At 36.2% G+C, this 20,093-nt stretch overlaps 1 protein-coding gene across 4 annotated transcripts in view; it reads right to left on the bottom strand.

Moving 5' to 3' along the window:
* CENPC (centromere protein C) overlaps positions 1-20,093 on the bottom strand; it is a 92,905-nt gene that overhangs the window by 11,901 nt on the left and 60,911 nt on the right. For 3 of the 4 annotated variants that reach the window (XM_036852709.1, XM_036852711.1, XM_036852712.1), the window contains exons 11-13: positions 16,551-16,694; positions 15,308-15,390; positions 8,108-8,167 (exon numbers count right to left, since the gene is read on the bottom strand). In XM_036852709.1, coding sequence (XP_036708604.1) covers positions 8,108-8,167; positions 15,308-15,390; positions 16,551-16,694 — 287 coding nt within the window. The remainder of the gene's footprint in view (positions 1-8,107; positions 8,168-15,307; positions 15,391-16,550; positions 16,695-20,093) is intronic. The other variant, XM_036852710.1, reaches the window with a different exon arrangement.

Raw genomic sequence — 20,093 nt, 5'->3', positions numbered from 1 at the left:
TGTGAGCAATGAGACACACCTTTATATAATCCCCTTCCCTAGGATACATGTGGAACCTATGACACACTCAACAGAATATGGCAAAAGCAATGGGAAGTCACTTCTGTGATTACATCATGATTATACATATAAGACACTATCTAGCAGAAGGAGAGAAAAATTCTTCCTTGCTCACTTTGGAGAAGCAAGCTGCCATACTGTTAAGGGTCTACGAAAAGGGTCATGCGACAAGGAACTGCAGGTGACCCCTAGAAGTCAAGAGTAGTGGCCCATGGCTCACAGCCACCAAGAAAACATGTACCTCAGTCCTACAATTCCAAGGAACTGAATTCTGCTAATAACTACATGAGCTTGTGGTGGTTAACAGGACCTAGAGCCTCCGGTAAGACCATGGCCCAGGGTGAAACTTTCAACTGCAGCCTGTGAAACCCTTGAACAGAGGACCCAGCTAATTTGTGCCTGAGCTCCTGACCCACGGAAACCAAGGGATAATAATGTGTGTTGTCTAAACAACTAAATTTGTAGTAATCTGGTACACAGCAACAGAAAACAAATATACATTGTTTAAATTTAACCACATATATTGAGAAGCATTCCTCAGCACTGTTTCCTCTCTTTGAACTCAGTTCTGACTTATATGATACTTGGTTAGATTACCTTACATGGATATTTTACAGAGGATGCTAAACTTAATCTTGCATTATCTGCAAAATAAATTCAGTTATCAGAAAGATATCCTGGCTAGTTAAAACAAAGGATTTTAATACATTTCTTTTTTTTTTAACCATCTTTATTGGAGTATAACTGCTTTACAATGTTGTGTTAGTACCTACTGTATAACAAGGTGAATTAGCTATATGTATACATATATCCCCATATCCCCTCCCTCTTGCGCCTCCCTCCCACCCTCCCTATCCCACCCATCAAGGTGGTCACAAAGCACTGAGCTGATTTCGCTGTGCTATGCAGCTGCTTCCCACTAGCTATCTATTTTACATTTCGTAGTGTATATATGTTAATGTTACCCTCTCACTTCGTCCCAGCTTACCCTTCTCCCTCCCCGTGTCCTCAAGTCCATTCTCTACGTCTGCGTCAATATTCCTGTCCTGCCTCTACATTCATCAAAATCATTTTTTTTTAGATTCAATATATGTGTGTTAGCATATGGTATTTGTTTTTCTCTTTCTGACTTACTTCATTCTGTATGACAGACTCTAAGTCCATCCACCTCACTACAAATAACTCAATTTCATTTCTTTTTAATGGCTGAGTAATATTCCATTGTGTGTACATATATATATAAATATATATATGCCACATCTTCTTTATCCGTTCATCTCTTGATGGACACTTAGGTTGCTTCCATATCCTGGCTATTGTAAATAATGCAGCAATGAACACTGGTACATGACTCTTTTTGAATTGTGGTTTTCTCAGGTATGTGACCAGTAGTGGGATTGCTGGGTCATATGGTAGTTCTATTTTTAGTTTTTTAAGGAACCTCCATTCTGTTCACGATAGTGGCTGTATCAATTTACACTCCCACCAACAGTGCAAGAGGGTTCCCTTTTCTCCACACCCTCTCCAGCATTTTATGTTTGTAGATTTTGTGATGATGGCCATTCTGACTGGTGTGAGGTGATATCTCATTGTAGCTTTGATTTGCATTTCTCTATGATTAGTGATGTTGGGCATCTTTCCATGTGTTTGTTGGCAATCTGTATATCTTATTTGGAGAAATATCCATTTAGGTCTTCTGCCCATTTTTGGACTGGGTTTTTTGTTGATATTGAGCTGCATGAGCTGCTTGTATATTTTGGAGAGTAATCCTTTGTCAGTTGCTTCGTTTGCAAATATTTTCTCCCATTCTTAGGATTGTCTTTTCGTCTGGTTTATGGTTTCCTTTGCTGTGCAAAAGCTTTTTTTTTTTTTTTTTTTTTAAATGACTGCTTATATTTATTTATTTATTTATGACTGTGTTGAGTCTTCGTTTCTGCGCGAGGGCTTTCTCTAGTTGCGGCAAGTGGGGACCACTCTTCATCGCGGTGCGTGGGCCTCTCACCATCGTGGCCTCTCTTGTTGTGGAGCACAGGCTCCAGACGCGCAGGCTCAGTAATTGTGGCTCACGGGCCCAGTTGCTCCGTGGCATGTGGGATCTTCCCAGACCAGGGCTCGAACCCGTGTCCCCTGCATTGGCAGGCAGATTCTCAACCACTGCGCCACCAGGGAAGCCCCCTGTGCAAAAGCTTTTAAGTTTCATTAGGTCCAATTGTTTACTTTTGTTTTCATTCCCTTTACTCTAGGAGGTGGGTCAAAAAGGATCTTGCTGTGATTTTTGTCATGGAATGTTCTGCCTATGTTTTCCTCTAAGAGTTTTACAGTGTCTGGCCTTACATTTAGGCCTGTAATCCATTTTGAGTTTATTTTTGTGTATGGTGTTAGGAAGTGTTCTAATATCATTCTTTTACACGTAGGCTGTCCAGTTTTCCCAGCACCACTTATTGAAGAGGCTGTCTTTTCTCCATTGTATATTCTTGCCTCCTTTATCAAAGATAAGGTGACCATATGTGCATGGCTTTACCTCTGGGCCTTCTATCCTGTTCCATTGATCTATATTTCTGTTTTTGTGCCAGTACCATACTGCCTTGATTACTGTACCTTTGTAGTGCAGTCTGAAGTCCGGGAGCCTGATTCCTCCAGCTCTGTTTTTCTTTCTCAAGATTGCTTTGGCTATTCGGGGTCTTTTGTGTTTCCATACAAATTGTGAAATATTTTGTTCTGGTTCTGTGAAAAATGCCATTGGTAGTTTCACAGGGATTGCACTGAATCTGTAGACTGCTTTGCGTAGTATAGTCATTTTCGCAATGTTGATTCTTCCGACCCAAGAACATGATATATCTCTCCATCTGTTTGTATCATCTTTAATTTCTTTCATTAGTGTCTTATATTTTTCTGCATACAGGTCTTTTGTATCCTTAGGTAGGTTTATTCCTAGGTATTTTATTCTTTTTGTTGCAACGGTAAATTGGAGTGTTTCCTTCTCTTTCAGATTTTTCATCATCAGTGTTTAGGAAAACAGGAGATTTCTGTGCATTAATTTTGTATCTTGCTACTCTACCAAATTCATTGATTAGCTCTAGTAGTCTTCTGGTAGCATCTTCAGGATTCTCTGTGTATAGTATCATATCATCTGCAAACAGTGACAGTTTTACTACTTCTTTTCCGCTTTGGATTCCTTTTATTTCTTTTTCTTCTCTGATGGCTGTGGCTAAAGCTTACAAAACTATGTTGAATAACAGTGGTGAGAGTGGGCAACCTTGTCTTGTTCCTGATCTTAGAGGACATGTTTTCAGTTTTTCACCATTGAGAACGATGTTGGCTGTGGATTTGTCATATATAGCTTTTATTATGTTGAGGTAGGTTCCCTCTATGCCTACTTTCCGGAGAGTTTTTGCATAAATGGGTGTTTAATTTTGTCAAAAGCTTTTTCTTCATCTATTGAGATGATCACATGCTTTTATCATTCAGTTTGTTAATATGGTGTATCACATTGATTGATTTGCGTATACTGAAGAATCCTTGCATTCCTGGGGTAAACCCCACTTGATCATGGTGTATGATCCTTTTAATGTGCTGTTGGATTCTGTTTGCTAGTATTTTGTTGAGGATCTTTGCATCTATGTTCATCAGAGATATTGGCCTGTAGTTTTCTTTTTTTGTGACATCTTTGGTTTTGGCATCAGGGTGACGGTAGCTTTGTAGAATGAGTTTGGGAGTATTCCTCCCTCTGCTATATTTTGGAAGAGTCTGAGAAGGATGGGTGTTAGCTCTTATCTAAATGATATAATTTACCTGTGAATCCATCTGGTTCTGGGCTGTTTATTGGAAGATTGTTAATCACAGTTTCAATTTCAGTGCTTGTGATTGTTCTGTTTATATTTTCTATTTCTTCCTGGTTCAGTTTCAGAAGGCTGTACTTTTCTAAGAATGTGTCCATTTCTTCCAGGTTGTCCATTTTATTGGCACAGAGTTGCTTGTAGTAATCTCTCATGATCCTTTGTATTTCTGCAGTGTCAGCTGTTACTTCTCCGTTTTCATTCCTAATTCTGTTGATTTGAGTCTTCTCCCTTTTTTCTTCGTAAGTCTAGCTAACGGTTTATCAATTTTGTTTATCTTCTCAAAGAACCAGCTTTTAGTTTTATTGATCTTTGCTATCGTTTCCTTCATTTCTTTTTCACTTATTTCTGATCTGATCTTTATGAATTCTTTCCTTCTGCTAACTTTGGGTTTTTTTGTCCTTCTTTCTCTAATTGCTTTAGGTGTAAGGTTAGGTTGTTTATTTAAGATGTTTCTTGTTTCTTGAGGTAGGATTGTATTGCTATAAACTTCCCTCATAGAACTGCTTTTACTGCATCTCACAGGTTTTGGGTCATCGTGTTTCCATTGTCATTTGTTTCTAGGTATTTTTTGATTTCCTCTTTGATTTCTTCAGTGACCTCTTGGTTATTTAGCGTATTGTTTAGCCTCCATGTGTTTGTATATTTTACAGTTTTTTTCCCTGTAAATGATATCTAGTCTCACAGCCTTGTGATGAGAAAAGATACTTGATACAATTTCAATTTTCTTAAATTTACCAAGGCTTGATTTGTGACCCAACATATGGTCTATCCTGGAGAATGTTCCATGAGCACTTGAGAAGAAAGTGTATTCTGTTGTTTTTGGATGGAATGTCCTATAAATATCAATTAAGTCAATCTTGTTTATTGTGTCATTTAAAGCTTCTGTTTCCTTATTTATTTTCATTTTGGATAATCTGTCCATTGGTGAAAGTGGGGTGTTAAAGTCCCCTACTATGATTGTGTTACTGTCAATTTCCCCTTTTATGGCTGTTAGCATTTGCCTTATGTATTGAGGAGCTCCTATGTTGGGTGCATATATAGTTACAACTGTTTTATCTTCTTCTTGGATTGATGCCTTGATCATTCTGTAGTGTCCTTCTTTGTCTCCTGTAATAGTCTTTATTTTGAAGTCTATTTTGATATGAGAATTGCTACTCCAGCTTTCCTTTGATTTCCATTTGCATGGAATATCTTTTTCCATCCCCTCACTTTGTCTGTATGTGTCCATAGGTCTGAAGTGGGTCTCTTGTAGACAGCATATACATGGGTATTGTTTTTGTATCCATTCAGCCAGTCTGTGTCTTTTGGTGGGAGCATTTAATCCATTTACATTTAAGGTAATTATCGATATGTATGTTCCTATGACCATTTTCTTAATTGTTGTGGGGTTTTGTAGGTCTTTTCCTTCTCTTGTGTTTCCTGCCTAGAGAAGTTCCTTTAGCATTTGTTGTAAAGCTGGTTTGGTGGTGCTGAATTCTCGTAACTTTTGCTTAGCTGTAAAGGTTTTAATTTCTCCATCGAATCTGAATTAGATCCTTGCTGGGTAGAGTAATCTCGGTTGTAGGTTTTTCCCTTTCATCACTTTAAATATGTCTTGCCACTCCCTTCTGGCTTGCAGAGTTTCTGCTGAAAGATCAGCTATTAACTTTATGGGGATTCCCTTGTATGTTATTTGCTGCTTTTCCCTTGCTGCTTTTAATACTTTTTCTTTGTATTTAATTTTTGATAGTTTAATATGTGTCTTGGCGTGTTTCTCTTTGGGTTTATCCTGTATGGTACTCTCTGTGCTTCCTGGACTTGATTGACTATTTCCTTTCTCATGTTAGGGAAGTTTACAACTATAGTCTCTTAAAATATTTTCTCAGACCCTTTCTTTTTCTCTTCTTCTTCTGGGACCCCTATAATTTGAATGTTGGTGTGTTTAATGTTGTCCCAGAGGTCTCTGAGACTGTCCTCAATTCTTTTCATTCTTTTTTCTTTATTATGCTGACAGTTATTTCCACCATTTTATCTTCTAGCTCACTTGTCTGTTTTTCTGTCTCAGTTATTCTGCTACTGATTCCTTCTACAGTATTTTTAATTTCAGTAATTGTGTTGTTCGTCACTGTTTGTTTGCTCTTTAGTTCTTCTAGATCCTTGTTAAATGTTTCTTGCATTTTCTCCATTCTGTTTCCAAGATTTTAGATCATCTTTACTATCATTACTCTGAATTCTTTTTCAGGTAGACTGCCTATTTCCTCTTCATTTGTTTGGTTTGGTGGGTTTTTACCTTGCTCCTACATCTGTAACATACTTTTTTGTCGTTTTTTTTTTTTGATGGGTGGGGCTGTATTCCTGTCTTACTGGTTGTTTGGCCTGAGACGTCCAGCACTGGAGTTTGCAGGCAGTTGGATAGAGCCAGGTCTTGGTGCTGAGATGAGGACCTCTGGGATGCCTCACTCCGACTGATATTCCGTGGGGGCTGAGGTTCTCTGTTAGTCCAGCGATTTTGACTTGCAGCTCCCACCACAGGAGCTCGGGCATGACCTCTGGCCTGATGACCAAGATCCCACAAGCTTCCTGGTGCATATAAAAAAAAAAGAAAGAAAGAAAAAAGGAGCAGTACAATATCAAAGAATAAAAAACAAAATAAAATTAGAAAGATAAAAAATATATCAGGAAAAATAAAACTATAATCGAAACAACCAGTCGCTGGGGGTTCATCCTGTCCCCTTAGGTGTCCGTGGTCCCCCACCAGTGCCTGGTAGGTGCCCTAGTTGTGAGGAGACATGAATTCCACATGCTCCTAGTATGCCATCTTGACCACGCCCGCCTCTGTAATACATTTCTGAAAGTAGGCTATATATATTATTTTATTCTTCCAGAGTTACATACATGAGTTGTGGTAGTCAGGTTTTTTTTTTTTTTTTTTTTCCTCCTTTATATGTAACTTTTCTGTCTGGAAGCTTTCCTCTATCCTTGAAATTCAGGAATTTTATTCACTTATGTTTAGAGATGTATCTTTTTCATTAATTCTCTCTGGCAGTTGGTAAACTTTCTCAAATTGCAGATCAAGCCTATCTTTATTCCAGGGAAGTTTTAACTAGTACTTTCTTTAACTGTTTTCATTCCTCCATCTGTTTCTTTTTTCTGGAAATCCTGTTATTTGCATGTTTTATCTGCTGTCTCCATGTTATTTCCACTGTGTATTTTTTTCTTCATCGTTTCCATCTTTTTTTATATTTCTGTTCTGATGAATTTCTTCAATGTCAATACCAGCTACTAATTCAGCTCTCAACAGAAAATATCTTTACTTTCAGTTCATGTACTGACTTTTTAAACTGAAAAATTATGCTTTAGCAACCAGAAAGCCTTCTATGATATAACTAGATCTCTGACAGTACTCATATTTCCTTCATTGTTAAAACTGTTATCCATCTACTACAACGGTTCTAGCACACCAGAAGCTGCCTACTGTTGCTAGGCATAATTCTTGATTTTGCTCTCTTGGGTTGCTGGAGCCCCTGCTCAGGGACACTTTTATTTCTCTTTGCCTACTCTGACTCTAGGCATATTCCACTCCAAGACAAGCATTAAGCACCTAGAAGTATAGCAGTCTCTCTTCACATGGGTCTACAAAGTACTAACTGACAAGATGTGAGGTTTTGGTTGAAGCAATTAGAAAAAGCTTCATTCCTACAGGTTCTCTTCAGGTACAAGTGTAGAAGCCTCAAGTATAGGGAGAGAAATAAAAAGTCACTCCAGTTCCACAAAGGTGAGAGGTCCCATGAATCTTGACCGGCAAACATCTTTTTGAAAACCATAGTTTTAATCCTCATGTGAGCCTCTCCGTGGGTTCCTTAGCTCCCAGCTTACTTATCCTAGTTACTGCTTTGTTTAGGTGTGAACTGGAAAAAACGGGAGAAGTTGTCAGGGATGCCATCTACCTAGCAGTTACATTTTATAGAATTCTCCACCCTAGCTTCTTAGCTTATCAGCTCCCTACTATAGAGCAATGAGTGAGAGGATTACAGGCTTCATAAATGGACAATAAAGAAACTCAGTGGCCTGTGATGATTTACCATGAAATTCATGAAAACTAAATACAAGTTTTACTTTCTCTAACAATTAATCCAAATAATATTTTCCCCCTGCCTGAGAAAAAATTAAGTTATATTTAGAAATAAAGGTTTTATAATATGAAAATATTAAGAGAAAAGTAATCTTACCTAATTTGTGATGCACCTTGTTCTCTGGCGTTGAGTTAGACCTTTTTACTCTTGAATCATCTGCAAATTGCAGAAGCAATATCATGAGCAATGGCCGCTAATTTCACGTTGAGTTAAAGTGTGTTACTCGGTCAACTTCAGTATAAATATTTTAAAATAAAATTCAACCTGACAATACATTTTTTTTTCTTAGAAAATAATAGTTCTTTACTTGGATACATACTCCTTTTTTTTTTTATAACATCTTTATTGGAGTATAATTGCTTTACAATGTTGTGTTAGTTTCTGCTATATAACAAAGTGAGTCAGCTATATGCATACATATATCCCCATATCCTCTCCCTCTTGTGTCTGCCTCCCACCCTCCTTATCCCACACATCTAGGTGGTCAAAAAGCACTGAGCTGATCTCGCTGTGCTATGCAGCTGCTTCCCACTAGCTATCTATTTTACATTTCGTAGTATATATATGTCAATGTTACTCTCTCACTTCATCCCAGCTTACCCTTCTCCCTCCCTATATCCTCAAGTCCATTCTCTACGTCTGTGTCTTTATTCCTGTCCTGCCCCTAGGTTTATCAGAACCATTTTTTTTTTTAGATTCAATGTATATGTGTTAGCATACGGTATTTGTTTCTCTCTTTCTGACTTACTTCACTCTGTAGGACAGACTCTAGGTCCATCCACCTCACCACAAATAACTCAATTTCGTTTCTTTTTATGGCTGAGTAATATTCCATTGTATACATGTGCCACATCTTCTTTATCCATTCATGTCAACCTGACAATACATTTTATTACTCCCTTTGCTTTTCACTGCTGAGAAATGAAGGCTAGTGAAAAACAGTATGTCTCTAGATTTTGCTACAGTGAGTATAACTGACGACGATAACAGTTACAAGTAACAAAAAACAAACAGGTTTTCTATTGCTTGTGAACTTTAAGTGAAATAAGCCACTGGTGGATAAAAATGCAAGGTGTGATAATGAATAATTACTGTGTTGATAATGTAATCTATGATTCTTAAAGTTGTAAATAGTGCAACTGTACTGAATTTACTTAGCAGTGTGACAATTAGGTCAAGAGTTCTCAACTTTAGTGTGATAAATAGCATCTAAACATAGCAACCATCAATTCTTTCCCTTCCTATGCACAAACGCTGTTCTTTATCAAGAGGCAAAGTTTAATTGCCTTCTCCTTGAATCACCACTGGCCTTAGTGAGTTGCTTGACTAATGGAATGCGCAGAAATGACATTCTGGGACTTTGAAAGCTAATTCCTCAGAAGACATGCAGGTGCCACCTGGATCTCTTGGAACTTCAGTCTGAGGAAAGAAAGCCATCATTATGAAGACTGATTACCCCAAGACTGCCATGCTGTGAGGAAACCCAAGATAACCAAGTGGAAAGGCCATGTGGAGGAAAAGAGATGCCTGGCCAGCCCCCAATTATTTCAGCCACCCTGGCAGGGTACCAAATATATGAGTAAATAAGTCACCGTGGATTTCCAGTCCAGCTGATATTTCAAAAGACTCCAGCCCCAGCGGCTTGCATCTAACTACAAATGCATGAGAAAGCCAAAATGAGAACTGCCCAGCTAATAAGCTAAGTCAACCCACAGAACCATAAGAGATAAATCGACTGTTGTATTAAGCCACTAAGTTTGGGATGGTAAGTTATGCAGCAATATGAAACTAGAACACTTAATATCCATGAACCACCTTAGATTTTTGATACAATTTTGTGTGTAATATACATTTCCTGAAAAGCAGGTCTAAGTTTTCATTACACTCTCAGCTAAAGAGTAGAAGGTTTCTTTTTTGGGATCATGAAATTATTCTAAAGTTTACTGTGGTGATAATTATAAAGTAGTGAATTATATACTATAAATGGGTTAATTTTATGGTATGTGAAGTACATCCCAATAAAGCTATTCCAAAAAAAAAAAAAAATACAATTTCCCTTGTACTTCCCACTGTAACAAGTAGAGGGCTAGTCGTTCTTGGAAATTTTCCTATAGCAGTGGGCTCTGGAGGGAACTGTTGGAGCCGAGAGAAGGAACAAAGCAAATGAGTAAATATACTGAGGATAATGGGAGCCAGGCTTCTCACTATCCTTGAGAAAGGGTTTATTAAAATGAAAAAGGGAAAGTCGAACATGTTGGACTGGAGTTGGAGGTACCGATGTGAACTCATGGTTTCTAAATACAGACACAACTCAGAGATATTGAGAGTTTGGTTCCAGACCACTGCAATAAAACAAGTTTGGCAATAAAGTGAGTCACATGAATATTTTTGTTTCCCAATACATATAAAAGTTATGTTTACACTATAGTCTGTTAAGTGTGCAAAAGCATTATGCCTAAAAATCAATGTATCTTAAATACTTTATGCTAAAAAATGTTACATATCATCTGCGCCTTCTGCAAGTCGTAATTTTTTTTACAATAGTAACAAAGATCACTGATCACAGATTACCATAATATAATAATAACGAAATATTGTGTGAATTACCAAAATGTGACACAGAGATACTAAGTGAGCAAATGCCATTGGAAAATGGTGCCAAGTGACTTGTTTGATCAGGGCTGCCTGCCACAAAACTTCAATTTGTAAAAAATGCAAAATCTGTGACACACATTAAAGCAAAGAGCAATAAAGCAAGGGATGCCTGAATAAGTACAGAAAGAAGATACAGATGCTTGTGTATGTACAGTGCACATATATATGTATGTGTGTGTTTATCTATTTCCTATCTCAGCCCACTGAGAGAACCTAAAAGCAGTGACATCCCAGTAACAATGAGTACACCAAGCACCCGGATCTAAGTTTCTAAATGTCATCCCTCCACTAGGTTCCTTTGGAGAAATAACTGATTCCAGAGTAGGGGCAGGGGAAGGAGCCTAGAACATCTTCTGCCAAAAAATAAGACAGTATTCAAAAAATGACAGAAACATGACAAAAGGTCTCAGGAACCAGTTGAAAGGATATCTCCTCCTGGCCAAATCTGGCACAATTTGAGTATCAGAATAAATGATAAAGATTATAACCCAGTGAATAAAATAGGAACCCAGTAGTAGTCCATAATAATATAGATAAATGAATAATGAATAAATAAATGGGGAAGGAGTAAGTAAAACTATTTCTTATAGAATGCCAACTAATTAATAGAGAAGAAATTAGGGAAATAGAAAATAGTAATTTGGTACCACCATTAGTGGATTCAGGTGGGAATATTCAAAAGATGCTAATATTGGTGCAGAGGTTTGAAAAGGAACAAGTTATTAAAATAGGATATCGTTCCACAAAATACTTATCAATTACCAAAGAGAAAAACCCTGAGTGGAGAAACCTGGCAGACAATAACTTGAACAGGTGATGAAGATTAAAATCACTAGTAGAGGGGCTTCCCTGGTGACACAGTGGTTAAGAATCCACCTGCCAATGCAGGGGACACTGGTTCGAGCCCTGGTCTGGGAAGATCCCACATGCCGCGGGGCAACTAAGCCTGTGTGCCACAGCTACTGAAGCCCACACACCTAGAGCCCATGCTCTGAAACAAGAGAAGCCACCGCAATGAGAAGCCTGCACACCGCAATGAAGAGTAGCTTCCACTCGCTGCAACTAGAGAAAGCTAGCACACAGCAACAAAGACCCAACACAGCCAAAAATAAATAAATAAAATAAATTTATTTTAAAATTAAATAAATAAATAAATAAAATCACTAGTAGAAGATGAGTCAGCACTGTGTGCCTCCTAATGTGATGCACAAAGAACACAGCATCATCTCTGTAGTATTTCTGTCAAATATGCATGGCTCGCATCTGATCATGAGGAAATATTAGAGACACCCAGGTTGAAGGTCATTCTAAAGAATGAAAAGCTTGTACTCTTTAAAAAAGTGTCAAGGTCAGGAAAGTTAGAAGAAGACTAAAGAACTATTCCTTACTGAAGGAAACTGAAGGGACATGAGACCCAAACACAATCCATGATCCTAGATTGGATCCTGAACCAGAGAGAAAAAGGAACACTGATGGAACTGCTGGTGAAATCTGCATGGAGTCAGTGAAGGAAGACTAGTGTTATATTAATGCTGATTTCCTGACGTGGATGGATGAAGAGTGATTATGTTCTTGTCTTGCATCATGTCTGCACATACTCACACATAATAATATGTATGCGACTTCCACTCGAACAGTCAAAAAAAAAGACTAACAAACATGTATAAACATTTATGTAGAGACGGCAGGGAGGGAAATGAAACAAATATTGTAAAATGTTGACAATTATGGAAACTGGATGAAGGGGATATGGTATTTGAGTAAATTTAAAATTATTTCCCAGAAAAGTATAAAACAAAACAAAGCAAAACACAGAGACAACTCCAGAATTTCAAAGACTAACAAAGCCTAATAAGCATGAAAATGGAAGAAACAGGTTATTTACAAAGGAAAAAAGAAGTAAGGCTGGCTTACAATATCTACTCATAAGCATTAGCTACCATGAGATAAAAGAGCAATAGCCAAATAGTTTAAAGGAAAAAAAGATTGTGACTCAAAAGACTTTTACTATTTGACTAGTTGTTCATTGTGATAAAAAAGAAAGTTCCTGAGTCCTTGCTAGCATATGTGAGACTATCTACCAACTTTACAAAGAAGTAACAAAGCATATCTGTTAAACATTTATTAAAGGAAAAAAATACTAACAGAGCAAATCAAAAATAAAAATTCAATCATGCTGTTTGAAGCCACTCTGCTTTAGTTTGGTAAAAAAAGGTTAAGTAAAAGGAAGAAAAGAAATATAAGAAACAACAACAAACCAAAAGAAAGCAGGGAGTCACAATGTTAATATTAGACAAAAAAAGACTACAAAGTAAAAGCGTTGTAACATGATCAAGAAGATAAATTTGACCAAAACAGGTACATTCCATATGCAAACTTACATGCTCAGTAAGAGCGCTGAAATGTACATAGTAAAGACTGCAGGAAATAGGAGAGACAGACCACTGCAAAGCAAACACTTTACTTCAACTCTGGCAGTCCTTAACAGACCTCACAAACGATAAGGATACAAAGGATAAGAATAATATGAAACACAGAATGTCCAAATCTAAGATTCTGTTCTTTTCCCCCAAATCTGCCCTTCTCTAGTAGTCTCCAAATCAAGAAATGACAACGCCATTCTTCCAGGTGCTCAGGCCAAAAACTTTAAAGTCCATTATCCTTGACACCTCACTTTCTTTTACACCCTACATCCCATCCATCAAGAAATCATGTTGACTCTACCAACAAAAAAACACAAAATCCTACTACTGCTCTCCACCTTCCGCTGCTAACCCCCTAGTCCAAGCTACCACCTCACAAAGGGATTACTAATGTCTCGCCAACTGGTCTCCCTGCTTCCAACCTTTCACCTGCCCCCTTCAAACTTACCAGTCCACCCCTAATGTGTATTCTACAGCAGCCGCAATGATTCTGTTTATAGGTTAGTCATGTCTCTCCTCTGCTCAAAATCCTCCAATGGCTTCCCATCTCTCTCAGTAAAGCCCGAAATCCTTATAGTAGCCTTTAACATCCTATATGATCTTTCATTCTTGTTAGCTCTGTGACATCATCTCCTACTACCCTCTCCCTCTCTTCCTCAACTCCAGCCTTCCCAGCCTCCTTGGTGTTTCTTGATCAAAACCTTTGCCCTTATCTTCCCTCTGCATGAGGCACTATTTCCCCATACAGCTGCATGATTTGATTTCTCACCTCTCTCATATCTTTGCTCAAATTATCACTTCTTCAGTAAGACCTTTTCTGCCCATCTACCTAAAAATGTAACTCCCATTTCCCACTCTAAAAATCCCTGCTTTATTTTTCTACTCTCAACATCCAACAAACCACAAGTTTTGATATCTTTTTCCCTTAGAAGAATGCACAGTAAGTATTCCATAATATTCCATAAATATTTAAGAATTTCATAAATATTCAAAGTATATTAAAAACATATACCCACTTACATTAACAAAATGAGTGTATATATATTTTTAATCCATATCTGTACACAAAAAGTAATATTCTCTTTTTCAAGCATCCATGGAAGAATTATAAAATTCTTCCATGAATTTTATGTGTTTTAAGCATACTCTAGAACACAAAGAAAATTCAAAGAATTAATAATACAGGGCAAAGTTATCAAGAACAATGAAATGAAACTATAAATTATTAACAAAAGAACAAAACAAAACACAACTTCTTAGGATAACAGCCAACAGTGCATAACTAACATATACCGGGTATTAAAACTAAGCAAAGAATGTGTATTCATCTTTGTATCAATCTATGCAATTAGAATTGATATCGCCAGTTTACCAATAAGGAAGTTGAAGCTAAGAACACTGAAATTTCTTACTCAAGATAACATAGCTAATAAGTGGTAAAGCTAGATTCAATCCCAGGTTCCTGACTCTGGAGACCAAACTCTTGACTAATGTACTCTTTTAAATAACACCTGGGTCAAAGAAAAATCACCAATATAATTCAGAGTGTACAACAATAAGAACACTCTATTGAAAAAAAAGACCTTTAATTTTAAACTAAAACTATACTCCAGAAAATTCAGCTTTTTCTTTACCAAATAAAAAGCAGAAAAATAAATATAAAAAGCATTCCACTTACAGGAGAAAAATAATAAAGTAAATCTAAACACAAGGGGAAGAAACTACTTAAATGGAAAAAAAATTAGTGAATTAGGAAAGAAAAAAACAGTATAAGAGATTATATTTCAAGCACATTCTTCAGGGACATAAAAAATTATAAAACTCTCTATTAAGAGGCATTTTAAAAACTTCAACACTTAGTTTCAGTAATCATCAATATATGTCTAATCTTGCTTCATTTATACCCTTATCAGCTTTAAAATACTGTAGTATGTGTCTTAAGTGCCAATTATATTATTATGCCCTACTTCAAAGAAAGGACGGTCATTCATCTCTCTCATTCTTTCTCCCTCTCTCTCTTCTCCCTCCCTCCCTCTCTCACCCAGGTATAAGGTCTTAGAAATCTCTAACCATAAAGTAAGGCTCTTAAGGGTAGGTACTCAATACATATTTGCCACAAAAATGTCACTGGTGATAATTTAAATAAAACATAGCACACCTTACTCCACATGCATAACACTATAAAAATCAAGACAGTAGAAAATAAATCATAACTTACTCGAACTTTCCTGAACTTCATTATCATCCACATCTGAATTACTCATTTCAGACGTTAAATAATTCTTGAGCCTAGAAGGTCCACTTAAGAAAAAAAGATAAACCACAAAATTTGTGCATTTATATCTAATATATCTACCTTAATGGTCATTTTTATCCTAAAACTGCCAAAAGTTTTTTTCTTACAAAATATTAATAGTATACTTATTTGCTGCATAAAACAAAAAATCTACAATTAAAAAAAAAATCTACAATTTAATCCCACATTTGACTTGTCAAACATGATAATACTGAATTTTATAACCTTTTAAACTAACTCATGAATCAGAGTTACAAATTTAAGTCAACTCAAATAACACTCTTTGATAAAAATCAAATCATAAGAAATAAAATTAGAAATAAATCAGCTTATCTTAATTTTTTTTTAAACTACAGGCAAAAACAAGCAATTTAAAATATAGTTCAGAAATTGTTCAGAGATGATTCAGTTTATGCCAGTCCTAGATCCTCTTCCTCCTATTATGAGCCCAAGACAGGCCTAGTGGTCACACGTTCCCAAAGAGTAAAGAAATCTTAGCCATCCCTTCAAAGTCTGAGAATCTGCTATAATTTACCATTCCTTCATTTTGAAAAAGGGTGTATGACTTCAGATATTATGAGACTAGGTTAATTTGGTTTGCTCACTGAGTATGCTCTCTTTAAACTTATATCCACAAATTCTTAGATGATGCCCCTTTCAAAAGGTACAGGCTAATTAATTCTAACTCCCCTATTCTGAGTGTGGTATGGACTTAGTGACTTGTTTCTAGTGAACAGAATAAAGTGGAATACTTCAAAGACTATGTCATCAAAAGACACTATGGCCTCCATCATAGTCACACTTTCTCTTGGATCACCTGCTTTGTGGGAAGCCAGCTAGCTACCATACTGAATACCCCTATGGGGAGAGCAACATGACACGAAACTGTGGCCTCCAGCTACCTTATAAGTGGATCCTCCAAGTTCTAGTCAAACCTTCAAAGGACTGCAAACCAGACAGATATCTTGACTGCTATACCTCATGAGATTCCCTGAGCCAGAACTAGCCAGCTAATTCTCTCCCAGATTTCTACCCACAGAAACTGTGAAATAATGTTTGCAAGGCACTAACAAAATTAAAATTAAGCTTTGAGAGTAATTTGTTACACGGCAATTGATAACAAATACAGTGAGTAAATCCTATTATCCTTAGAACACATGCATACCTTCCTTCCAAAACTGAACTCCCAGGCTCTCTAGAATCCAAGTTTGACTCTGCTGGTGTCTTGCATGTATATCCACTGATCTGAGACTTTTGATGAACATTCTGTACAGCCATACTATCTTGATTCTTTGAGCTTCCTGTACCTCTATGAAAATGAAAAGTTTGTAATTGTTTACATTTCTTCAAAAAATATTTCTTCTAGAAACATTACATAAGGTGGGTAGACAATATAACATTGGCTATAACAAATATCAGATAACCTTGTTCAGGTCCTAATAAAACTTACAACTAGTCCAGGAAGGAAATTTGACTTTAGAACCTACCAAGAGCTCTAATTTGAAAAATTCTGATAAAAGAAATGGTACAGACCTGGCCTAACTAAGATAGACATGATGACAGGAGGGCACTGGGAGACATTACCTACAGGCAGCTTATGATGTATACTACACAGTTAAATCTATCTTTTTGTTGAAAATCCACAAACAACTTAAATTGTTTTATATGATACCTCTACTCAGCCTACTAAGGAACAGCAGAGTGCTCAGAAGGACCTAGGCTCATCTCTATGGTAGCTGCCAGCTAACTAGCTTACCCCAAATATATGCAAACAAGATACATTATTTCTAGACTGCATAATTCTCTCTCCACTCTCACATCTTACAAGTCCTATGTTTTAATTTGTTTCTTGACTCAGTCTACCAGCCTATTCTTATCATTCGTGAAAAAAAAATGTTATGTTTGCAACATAACTAAAGAGCATCCAAACTTCTTAGTATTCTTTGATAGTTCTGGAGTTTCTAGTCTCCCTCTAGGTCCTACCATCAGAGTCAAAAGAAAAAAAAAAGGATTATTAGAGAATATTATAAACAACTGTATGCCAACAAATTAGATAACCTAGATGGAATGGACAAATTCCTAGAACACACAAATTACCAAAACTGATTCAAGAGAAAAATAAACAATTTCAAAAGACTTATAATGAGAATAAATCAGTAATCAAAAAACTACCCAGAAAGAAAAGCCCAGGCCCAGATGGTTTCACCACTGAATTCTACCGTCATTCAAAGACTTAATACGAATGCTTCACAAACTCTTCCAAAAAAGAAAAGAGCACTTCCCAACTCATTTTATGAAGTCAGTGTTACTCTGATAACAAAACTAGACAAAGACATCACGAGAAAACTACAGCCAAAAAAAAAAACCCAAAACAAAACAAAAAACCCTCAAAAAAACTAGCAACATTTTATCAACAACAACAAAAATGTATCACATGATCACCTCAATAGATGCAAAACAGACAAAAAAAAAGCATTTGACAAAACGCATCTTTTCACTACAAAAACACTCAACAAACTAGGAATAAAAAGGAACTTTCTCAACCTGACAAAAGGACATCTATGAAAAACCCACAGCTAATAACATACTGAATGGTGAAAAGACTTGATGCTTTCCCCCTAAAATTAAGAACAAGACAAGGAAGTCTGCTATTGTCACTTCTATTTAGCATAGTACTAAAGATTTCAGCCAGGGCAATAGTGCAAGAAAAAGAAAGAAAAAGCATCCCGATTGGAAAGGGAGAAATAAAACTATCACTATTCACAAATGACATGATCTTGTACTTAGAAAGTCCTACAAATACATGAGTTCAACAAGATTGCAGGATAAAGATCAAAATACAAAGATCAATTGTATGTCTATACATTTGCAATGATCAATCGAAAAAATTTAAAAAGCAATTCCATTCACAACAGCATCAAAAGGGATACTTAGGAATGAACTTAACAAAAGAAGTGTAAAACATATTCTGAAAATACTGTTGAGAGAAATTAAAGATCTAAATAATAGGACAAACACCCCTGTTCATGGATCAATAGACACTGTTAAGATGGAAATATTCCTCAAACCAATAGATTCAATGCAATCCACTTCAGAATTCTAACTGACAGCTTTGCAGAAATTGACATACTGATTCTAAAACTTATATGGAATTGCAAGGGACTTAGAATAGCCAAAATATTCCTGAAAAAGAAAAATCACACTTCCTGACTTCAAAACTTACCTCTAAGCAATGGTAATCAAGACAGTGTGGTTCTAGAACAACAACTGATATATAGACAACAGAATAAAACTGAGAATCCAGAAATAAGCTTATACATCTATGGTCAGCTGATTTTCAAAAATGGTGCTAAGACCATTCAACAAACAGTTATGGGAAAACTGGATAGTCACATGCAAAAGAATGAAGTTGGACTTTTCACAGCATACACAAAAATTAACTCAAAATGGATCAAAGAATTAAATTTAAGAGCTAAAACTACAAAACTCCTAGGAAAAAAACAGGAGTAAATCTTCATGAACTTGGATTGGGCAAAGGATTCTCAGATATGACACCAAAAGTACAAGCAACAATGGACAAAACAGATCAATGGGACTTTATCAAAATTAAAAACTTTTGTGCTTCAAAGGACACCATCAAGAAAGTGAGACAATCCAAAGAATGAGAGAGAAGATTATCAAATATCATTTATTTGATGAGACTTGTATCTAGAATATATTAAAACCTCATACAATTCAATTAAAGAAAAAGACAATCCCAAAAAAATCAGGCAAAGGATCTGAGTAAATCTTTCTCTAAAGATTGGCAAATGGCCAATAAGCACATGAAAAGATGCTCAACATCATTAGTCTTTAAAGAAATGAAAATAAAAACCACAATGAGATGCCATTTCATACCAACCAGGATGGCTAGAATCAAAAAATCAGATAAAAACAAATGTTGGCCAAGGATGTGGAGACATTGGAAGCCTTAAACACTGCTGGTAGGAATATAAAATGGTGCAGATGCTTTGGAAAACAGTCTTACAGCTCCTCAAAGGATTAATGTAAAGTTACCATATGACTCAGCAATTCCATTTGTACACAAATGTTTATACCAGCATTATTCATAATAGCCAAAAGGTAGAAACAACCCAAATGTCCGGCAATGGATGAATGATACAAAACATAATGTAACAGAATGAAATAGCACTCAATCATAAAAAGGGATGATTTACTGATACATGGTACAACATGGATAAAACTTGAAAATACACAAACTGAAAGAAGTCAATGCAAAAAACCTCGTACTATATGATTTCACTCATATGAAAGTCCAGGATAGAGAAATCTGTAGACAGAAAGTAGGTTAGTGGTTCCTTAGAGTTGCTGTGGAGGGGAACAGGGAGATGATAGCTAAAGGACCCTAATGATGAAAATGTTCTAAAACTGACTATTTTGACGGTTTGCACTATCTGTGAATACAATAAAAACCAAAGAATTCTATACATGTCATGAGTGAACTGTATATGAGTTATACCTCAATAAAGCTGTTAAAAAATCTAATGTAGTAAATTTCTGTTCCAAATGGCTTATAGAAATAATATAAAAATTAAGTGCTTATACAAATTTAAAATGAGAGAAATTCAAAGATTTCTAGAGAGTAATTGCTTCTTATACTTTAAATGCACTAGCTCTTTAAGATTTTTTTTTTTTCTAAACGCTTTAA

This window comes from Balaenoptera musculus, chromosome 5 (assembly GCF_009873245.2).
Source record: "Balaenoptera musculus isolate JJ_BM4_2016_0621 chromosome 5, mBalMus1.pri.v3, whole genome shotgun sequence".
NCBI classification, from domain to species: Eukaryota; Metazoa; Chordata; class Mammalia; order Artiodactyla; family Balaenopteridae; genus Balaenoptera; species Balaenoptera musculus.
Note: the sequence above shows the minus strand (reverse complement) of the source record. Positions and strands in the feature narration are given on the sequence as shown.